Raw genomic sequence first — 8,860 nt, 5'->3', positions numbered from 1 at the left:
TATATATATATATATATATATATATATATATATATATATGATGATTTTATATATATATATATATATATATATATGTAAATTTAGATAATATATATATGTAAATTCAAATAATAAGGGTGAAAAATTGAATATTAATCTGATTAATATCAATTTGAAACCAGTGGCCTAGCATATCGAAAAAATCTGAAGATTCAGAAAAATTATATTACATATATATAAGAGGGTTAACCACTAAGTGGACATCCATTTTGCTAGAAGTAGACCACCTATGGTTTGACCACTAAGAAAAGATTTCTTTTCTTAGTGGTCAGACCATAGGTGGTCTACTTCTAGCAAAATAGATGTTCACTTAGTGGTCATCCCTCTTATATGTATGTAACAGGTCTTTTTTTGACTTTTATCTACCAAATCTACTCTCAAGGGTTTGGTCGATCCAAGGCTATTATAGTAGAACCTACTTGCCCAAGATTCCACACAGTGGAACTGAACACTAATCCATATGATTGCAAAGTGACCTTCTTAACTACACAGCCACACCTGTATCTAGTTATGCATGTGTGTATGTATGAACATGCAGGATTGTTTTATCTCTGATTAACAAATGCTAAAATGTTAATGGTGATAAAAGTAGTATTACTGATGATGTTGATGGTAGTTGTAATGACGAAGAAAACTTCATTAAAATTTCTTTCATTTCAGACAGAAGGTTGTAACTGTAACGGATGGAAGAACCCCAATCCTCCACCAACTCCTCCACGTGTTGATGTTTCTCAGCCCCTTGCTAGTCTCACAGATCCTTGCCGTAGCTGCAGCCACACCCTTGGTAGGTGCAACTTCATTCTATAAAATATGCTCTCTTGCACATATGATTTTCATCTGAAATTGTGACTTTTTGTTTTACAATGATAACACAAACAGTGAAGATCTCGACAAAAGACCTGCTGGAAATATATAACACATTTCATGTTATATTCCTTGTCATGTACTGCAACAGTCTCCTATAATGGTTAATTTTTCAAAACATTGTGCACAAGTGTCAAATATTTTAGTTGAAAGAAAATGAGACAGGTTTATATTTGGTACAATTGACATAAGTTAAAACAATTTTTCTTTCTCAATTTTCTATTTCTACAACAAGACCCAGCAAATATGAAAGGATACTAGAATGGACATAATTTGGCTGATGCTGGATTAAATTTATAATTCAGAGAAATGTCTTTACAGACATGTCTGTAGAAAGTAGTGTTGGAAATGTTTGGGCAGCCTTTTTTTATTTCTAGTTGTATAGGGATGTTAAAAATTGCTATCTCACAGTGAATTAAAATCAGTTTTTGTGAGTGAAATGTGTAGTTGAAATTTTCAGTAATAAAAGGATCTTGAAAACTATGTTTTGATGATAAAAAAAATTAAAATTGGAATTTTTAAGTATTTTTTAAACTGAATAATTACTGTTTTTAAAGTAAAAGTTATGTATTCATTAATAAGTGGTCTTCATTCTGGTTTAGATATATTGAATATGTTAATACTAGAATAATACCAGTTTTACATAAGATTTATTTAAGATTTGATTGCTTTAATAGGCTGTGCGATTAAGATATTCACTTAACTAGCAACTTTTATATAATCTCTATTGGTTTGATCACTGTCAATTTATAAATTTCTCATGTTTATGGATTTTTTATTTACTTTTTTAGGAGCTCATGTATCTCATTTAGAAAATGTTGCTGAAGAAGAGCTGAATCGCTTGCTGCGAATTGTAGTTGATGTTGAAAATCTCTTCATGTGTGTTCATAAAGAGGAAGACACAGAAACCAAAAGGGTTTATTTTCATTTATTCAAAGTAAGTTATTTTATTACTAAAAAAACTTACAGACTGCATATCACTACAATTCCTTATCTTTCTCTTGACCGACCTTCTCCAAAGACAAAAAATCCAAATTGAATATTTATACCTGTGTTTCTGCAGTACAGGCAAAGAACACTGTTTACAACATAAGGAATTATCCATCTGCCACAACTGGGAGGCATTTACCTGTAAATAGAGAATCTTCCTAATCCAGTTGAACACCCACATCTTCCTTGTATTATATATTACTGTCTTGAAAAGGAAGGGATACATATACGTCCGTACTTGAGAGGAAAATGGATGGTCTTGGAATGCATACTGTCATAAGTCTGCTCAGTCAAACAACATCAATAGAAAAACCATCAGGAAAGCAAAGGATACTTTATACACAGTGTAGACTACAAGCTCTCTTACCTCCTGAATTTCAGCCAAGCTTTCTTGTCTCTTATCAAGAGAATCTCCATTGATCCCATACAATTCTATCATTCCTAAATCATGATAGTTTTATTAATAATTTCTGGAGATAGATCTACTACAATTACCTCCCTTCTCTTTGTCCCACTTCACAAAGCATATGCCACAAAAGTTCTCCCTAACTCTTTCTCCGCTCTGTCTCATCATCACATACACAGTTAAGAAGCGTAAAATTTTTTTCTGTTCACTCAAACTATAAAAGGCAGATTTGCTAGTAGACTCCTACTTTCCCTATTACTTTCAAATAGTGGGATCCGGGTTCCAGAGTTAGCTCTGTTATCACCAAACTTTGTAATCTTTTTCTAGAGGTATTTTTATCCCAGTTTAAGGAAACACTCAATGTGGTTTCCTATTCCCAAGAAGAGTAAACTTGCAAGTCTGCCATTTGCTGTCCTATTGCTTTCATTTTCAACATCTCAAAGTTTCTGGAAGCATTTTGTAAATAAACTCTGCATGAGAATTATATCAAAATTGTTTATAATGCTTATCATCAAGTGATGCTTGGATGGATTTGAAGAAATACTGGTTTGGCAACTTTCATTTTGGTTCAGCTACCATTTAATTCTTCATAGGTACATTCAAATCCACATTACTGATTACTTTATCCTTGTCATTTTCTTTAATTGGAGATACTTGGTGTCAGTATGGATTTTCCTAAGGAAACCATGGAATACTGTTTCCAGTATCCCTTGGGATTTGACTTTTGTCCTATTTAGGCATGGCCGTGTGGTAAGAAGCTTGCTTCCAAACCACATGGTTCTGGGTTCAATCCCACTGTTATACCTTGGGCAAGTGTCTTCTACTATAGCCTTGGGCTGCCCAATGCTTTGTGAGTTGATTTGATAGACAGAAACTGAAAGAAGCCCATTGTGTGTGTGTGTGTGTGTCTTTGTGTGTCTGTTTGTCCCTTGCCACTGCTTGACATCCATGGTTGATTTGTTTACATCCCCAAAACTTAGTGGTTTGGCCAAAGTGACCGATAGAATAAGTACCAGGCTTAAAAGAAAAGTCCTTGGGTTTATTTTATTTCACTAAAACCCTTCAAGGCAGTGCCCCAACATGGCAGCAGTCAAATAACTGAAACAAATAAAAGAATAAAAAATAAAGACATGTGGAGTTGATTTATTGTCAAGCACCTCCTTTCCCTGCATTGGCTCAGTACTTTGTTAAAATAAATGAATTTAATTAACTACTGCTTAGTATTAGCTGTTCTGTAACTTTGTTGATATATTGGTCTTGTAATAATTTCTTTTGAAATTTATTTTTCTTGCTGTTTGAAATGATTCATTATAATATTTGTTATATTTTCTGTTGACAGTTATTACGAAAATGTATCATGAACATGTGCAAACCAAGCATTGATATGGCTATTGGAACACCTCCGTTTGAAAAACCAAGTATAGCTAAGGTAAAGATTATCATTTAAATATACTGTTAAAGGCAGTAAGCTGGCACTGGGCAAAATGCTTAGCAGTATTTTGTCTGTCTTCATGTTCTGAATTCGATAAAATAAGTACCAGCTGAACACTGGAATTGATTTAATCAACTTAGCCCCTCCTATAAATTGCAGACCTTGTGCCAAAATTTAAAGCCAAAGGTGGTGAGCTACCAAAATCTGAAACCAATATTGTTAAACAGATTATCACCATGGAACCTTCCACTATTACATAGTTTTTTTTTTTTTCTATTTGAAAAGATACTTTTTACTTTTCTTGTGTTATATGTGTGTGGGTGTGTAATTATTTTTCATAACGATATATTGCCATTGTTCTTGAACTCGCATCACCCCATTTTGAAGCTTAGTATTTTTATATCTGACTGCAAAACTTTTTCTCTTATGACTAGTCAAAATACCTAGCATTGTCAAAAAGTATTGATAAAATACCCAGCATTGATTAAAAGACTCAGGAAATTAATGTTAATGTCTCAAAGTAATTCATTCAAATTATAGTAAATCTTCTTGATAAATAATTGGTGGAGTTTAAAAAGTTCTTTGGATTTTTACATTTCCTTTACTCAGAACATTGGTGAAAACAATCTTTTTCCTTATTAGTAAGGTATAATGAGGGTTCACAATATATGGTATGTATATAGGTATAGGTACATGCTATGTGTGGTTGAGATGCTTCCCAACTATGTGGTCTCGGGTTCAGTCCCACTGCTTGGTACCTTGGATAAGTGTCTTCTAGGCTGAACAAAGTCTTGTGGGTGGGTTTGGTTGACTGAAACTGAAAGAAGCCTATGTTATTGACTCCTTGCCTTGACATTGCATAATAGTTAAGAGGTGTCTTTCATTTCCAGTCTTACATGAAAACATGTCTGGTCATTGGGAAATATTTCCTTACTTGGAAGCAGGTGAGGGTTGGCAGGAAGGGTATCTGGTCATAAAAAAATTTGCTTCAACAAATTGTGTCCCGTCCATGCAAGCATGGAAACATGGATATTAAAATGATGATGAAGAGATATGTGTATGTTTCTATATACCCTGTCTTGACATCTTGTAATTGTTATAAACAAGCATCACCATCATAAAAACAATGTTTTTTCATTTCTGATCTTCCATGAAAATATGTCCAGCCATGGGAAAATATTTATCTCGCTTGGAACCAGGAGAAAATTTGCCTTAACAAATTCCATCTGATCCATGCAAGCATTGGAATATGGATGTTAAATGAAGATGATGATGATGATATATAGTATGTGTAGTGTGTTTTTCCTTGCTTGAAAGTTAATTTGCTTTATAAATGGCTGAGATGATGAAATTTGTAGAGTTTGCTGTGTATATATGTGCATAGATTATTTATATTCATGTTCCATCTTAGTATCATATTTACAAAACAGTCCCTCTTACACCCAGGGAGAAGCTAATAAGGTTTGGGGCATAGACTGTGTTACCATTGTTAAATTACTACCAACAATTATTCAATTGGTAGTCCAAACTATCTTTATTGCAGTAAACATGTTAATTTTCTCTATTTTGCAGGGTGTAACAAATTTTGTACTCTATAAGTTTGGTCATTTAGCTCAGAAAGAATGGCAGACAATGTATGACCTTGCTAAAATGTTCCTACATTGTATGAATCACTGGAAATTAGAGAACCCCACATTACATACACAACATACTAACATGGATGACCGAAACAATTACCAAAGCAATTATACAAGGTTTCTATTTCATTTTTCTCTCTAAATCTTAATTACTCCCTTATGATTTTATTAATGTTTTAATTAGAGTGAACTTACTATAATATAATATTTAATTATTTAAGCATTCATGTTTATTTTTCTATGCTAAGAATATAGTTTGTTTTATATGTATATATTTCTGAGTAATGATTATAACTGATGTAATATTGAAGCATTGATCATTTGTTGATCTATGTTATGTTCTCAAGAAATTGGAAAATGTGGGATGTTAGTGTGCATTAATCAAACCTGATTTTCTTGAATATCACAATAGTTTCTGGGGTGGTCGTGTAAAGAACTAATTTTATTACAATAAATCCTGCTGGTACAATCCTTTACTATTCTCACATCTCTCTATTTGATTAAAAATTAATATCGAGACTATGTTCCTTACCAATTAATTCAATCGACACCCACTATATTTTCTACCTGTCAACAATTCAGATCTTTGTTAAAAAGAATTTTTTCTGTTAAAGATCACTATGACAGGAAGAATGTTTTCCCTTATGAAATTGTTTTTATGCATGTCTACATTTGAATAGTGAAGGTGTGTGGCTTAGCGGTTAGTGTATTTGGTTCATTATCACAAGGTTGTGAGTTCAATTCCTGGTGACACGTTGTGCCCTTGAACAAGACACTTCATTTCACATTGCTCCAGTCCACTCAGCTGGCAAAAATGAATAGTACCTGTATTTCAAAGAGCCAGCATTGTCACACTCTGTGTTACACTGAATCTCCCTGAAAACTATGTTAAGAGTACACATGTCTGTGGAGTGCTCAGCCACTTGCACGTTAATTTCACGAGCAGGCTGTTCCATTAATCAGATCAACTAAAAACCCTTGTTGGCATAACCAATGGAGTTCCACATTTGAACAATGTGAAATGGTAGAAAAGAAGACAAATAGGGATATGAATACCCAGTGGAACTTGAACCCATGTCTTTTTGTTCATGTTTTGATATAACTATCACTACACCATGAGTTTTTAAAATATATTTACCTACATGTTTAATGTCTTCATGTCAGAACACATTGAATTTTAGGTCATTTTAATTCTGTAAGATGTATAGTTTGTGCCATTATAAGCCAGTTTAGACAAAGGAGTGGATGGGGATTAAGTTATCATTTAATCAGCATACCACGTATGATATTGATATTAAATTAGTATTTAATGTTGCTGCAGATTATTGGCATAACTCTTATGGTTTATTTGTTTAAGGTGGCTGTGTTATTGTCATGTACCAGCTTTATGTGATAGCCTTCCACGTTATGAGACCACATTGATATTTGGGCGCACCTTGTTACGGTCAGTATTTGAAACAATGCGCAGACAGGTTCTCGATAAATTCCGGGCTGAGAAAGAAATGATGCCACCAGAGAAAAGAACATTAGTCCTAACTCATTTCCCAAGGTAATCCATTCATTGTTTCTTGTTTTTGAAATATCTTTGATAAATATTTTTAGATACTGATTTATAATTTTAATTCTATTTCCACAGAAAGAGAAAGTGGGAGAGGGGGGAAGGTACTAATTTAAAAATATTAACCTATTAAGATACAATTTAATATCTAGAATTATAAATTCATTTTGTTTATATATCTTGAAAAAATTCTTATTTTATTGAAATAGTCCATACTGTAAGGCAAGTGTATGTCCTTGCTAAATTTTGTTTCTAACTCATTCTAATTATGTCAGCTCTTTTAAGGCAACACACAGCAAAGACTGTTTGTGTATGCTTTGCTGTATAACTAGTTCCATCCTGCTATTTTGAGTTTATAATCGTGTTCTACTTTGTCTTTTACCTCTCTGGAGATGATAAACTGTTATTACCTGGGGTTAGTGCCATTGTTCATTCTCTTTCCTAGAAAAATTAGTGTTGCTTTCTGATCAGAAGAAATTCTCTAACCATTTTCAGGTTTCTGTCTATGTTAGAAGAAGAAGTTTATGGCAACAATTCCCCTATATGGGATCCAGATTTCTGCCAGAGTACTACTGGGATGTCATTATCACCTTCTAGAATTTCAGGAAATGCTTTCATCGGTAAAACATTTTATAACTGATTCTGTGTGTGTATGTTTGTGGTGCCAAATTGTCAGTTTGACTCTAAATATTTTTCAGTCTATCACATGATTTGTTCATATTGAAATCTTTTTCTGGGTATTTGATTTCCGATGGGGTTACAAAAATGCTGGAACAGAATCAGATGGATGTGAGTTGTATTCAGGAAGTGAGGTAGAAGGATACTTTGACTCAAATTATTATAGACTAAAATAGAGATGCAAACATGCCTGTTTGGTTAATAAACTTGCTTCCCAACCACATGGTCATGGTAAAAGATAGTGAGTCCAGATCTAAGAATACTGACCACCATTATAGAAAAATTTATATTTATATTTATTAGATTATGTTGTGCTGCCAACTTGTCCAATTTTTGCCCAGCATCCAAAAATAGGCATTAAAGATGTCATTAGGCAATAGAGAGAGTTAGGTTTGTAAAGCCTAGCCTATGATGACATGTCCTTTGTTGTTGAGGATTCAGCAAACAAAAATTCTGATTCTTTTTCATGAAGTTAGGTGGAGGAGACAATTTTCTTTTACAGTTGTCTGGTTTTATACTTGTGTGCATATTGCACACACACACACATGCATATTCAAATGAATGAAGTTAATCTTATAACTTTTTTATACCAAAGATAACTTTCTGTGCAAGTGTAGATGTTTTCAAAAATTGCTTGCATGTTCTGATGAATACAATAAAATTCTGGGGCAAATCTATGGAGAAAGTGATCTCCAAACCAATTTTTTTAACGTAAAATTTTACTCATTTAAGGAAGTTTAATTTACTTAATATTCATTGTTTTACATAAAATAATACATATTTTTAAATATTTCTTTTAAGCATCCACTAATGCTTCCACAGTTGGAGGTGTAAACCGTTTCACCAATTCCACGCCCACTACAAGTACAGCTTCAGGTACTGAGGGATCCAATACAGTAAAATCAAATTATTCAACCCCAACCAACAGCCATCCAACCAAAACAAAAGATGGTGGTAAGTATTTCAAACACTTTCTTAATATATTGGAAAACAGAAATTTAAAGAATATCTTTGTTCATTTTGATCTTTATTTTTTTTATATCCATACTGATGTGGGTGGAGTGACTTTTGTTTAAAAGACGCTCAAAATGGCCAAAATTACTGGGCTTTGCAATTACTGATGATCTCTCCTGGTGATCTCACATCTATAATATGGCAAAAGTTGTATCTCAAAGATTGTTAACACTCCAAACTGTAAATGACACCTACAATGGGAAACTGCTTTCATATTTGACACAGTGCTGCTGTTTAGGTAT

General features: G+C 33.2%; 1 protein-coding gene across 4 annotated transcripts in view; it reads left to right on the top strand.

The window, feature by feature from the left end:
* Window positions 1-8,860, top strand: part of LOC106871034 (histone acetyltransferase KAT2A) — a 42,899-nt gene that overhangs the window by 12,185 nt on the left and 21,854 nt on the right. For all 4 annotated transcript variants that reach the window (XR_008264900.1, XM_014917291.2, XM_014917290.2 and 1 more), the window contains exons 2-8: window positions 700-823; window positions 1,695-1,840; window positions 3,639-3,728; window positions 5,304-5,485; window positions 6,726-6,917; window positions 7,422-7,546; window positions 8,406-8,558. Coding sequence is in view for 3 of the 4 variants with exons in the window: in XM_014917291.2 (XP_014772777.1) it covers window positions 700-823; window positions 1,695-1,840; window positions 3,639-3,728; window positions 5,304-5,485; window positions 6,726-6,917; window positions 7,422-7,546; window positions 8,406-8,558 (1,012 nt within the window). In the remaining variant the exon portion in view is untranslated. The remainder of the gene's footprint in view (window positions 1-699; window positions 824-1,694; window positions 1,841-3,638; window positions 3,729-5,303; window positions 5,486-6,725; window positions 6,918-7,421; window positions 7,547-8,405; window positions 8,559-8,860) is intronic.

The sequence above is a fragment of the Octopus bimaculoides genome, chromosome 9, assembly GCF_001194135.2.
Source record: "Octopus bimaculoides isolate UCB-OBI-ISO-001 chromosome 9, ASM119413v2, whole genome shotgun sequence".
NCBI classification, from domain to species: domain Eukaryota; kingdom Metazoa; phylum Mollusca; class Cephalopoda; order Octopoda; family Octopodidae; genus Octopus; species Octopus bimaculoides.
This window is presented reverse-complemented; position numbering and strand designations above follow the sequence as displayed.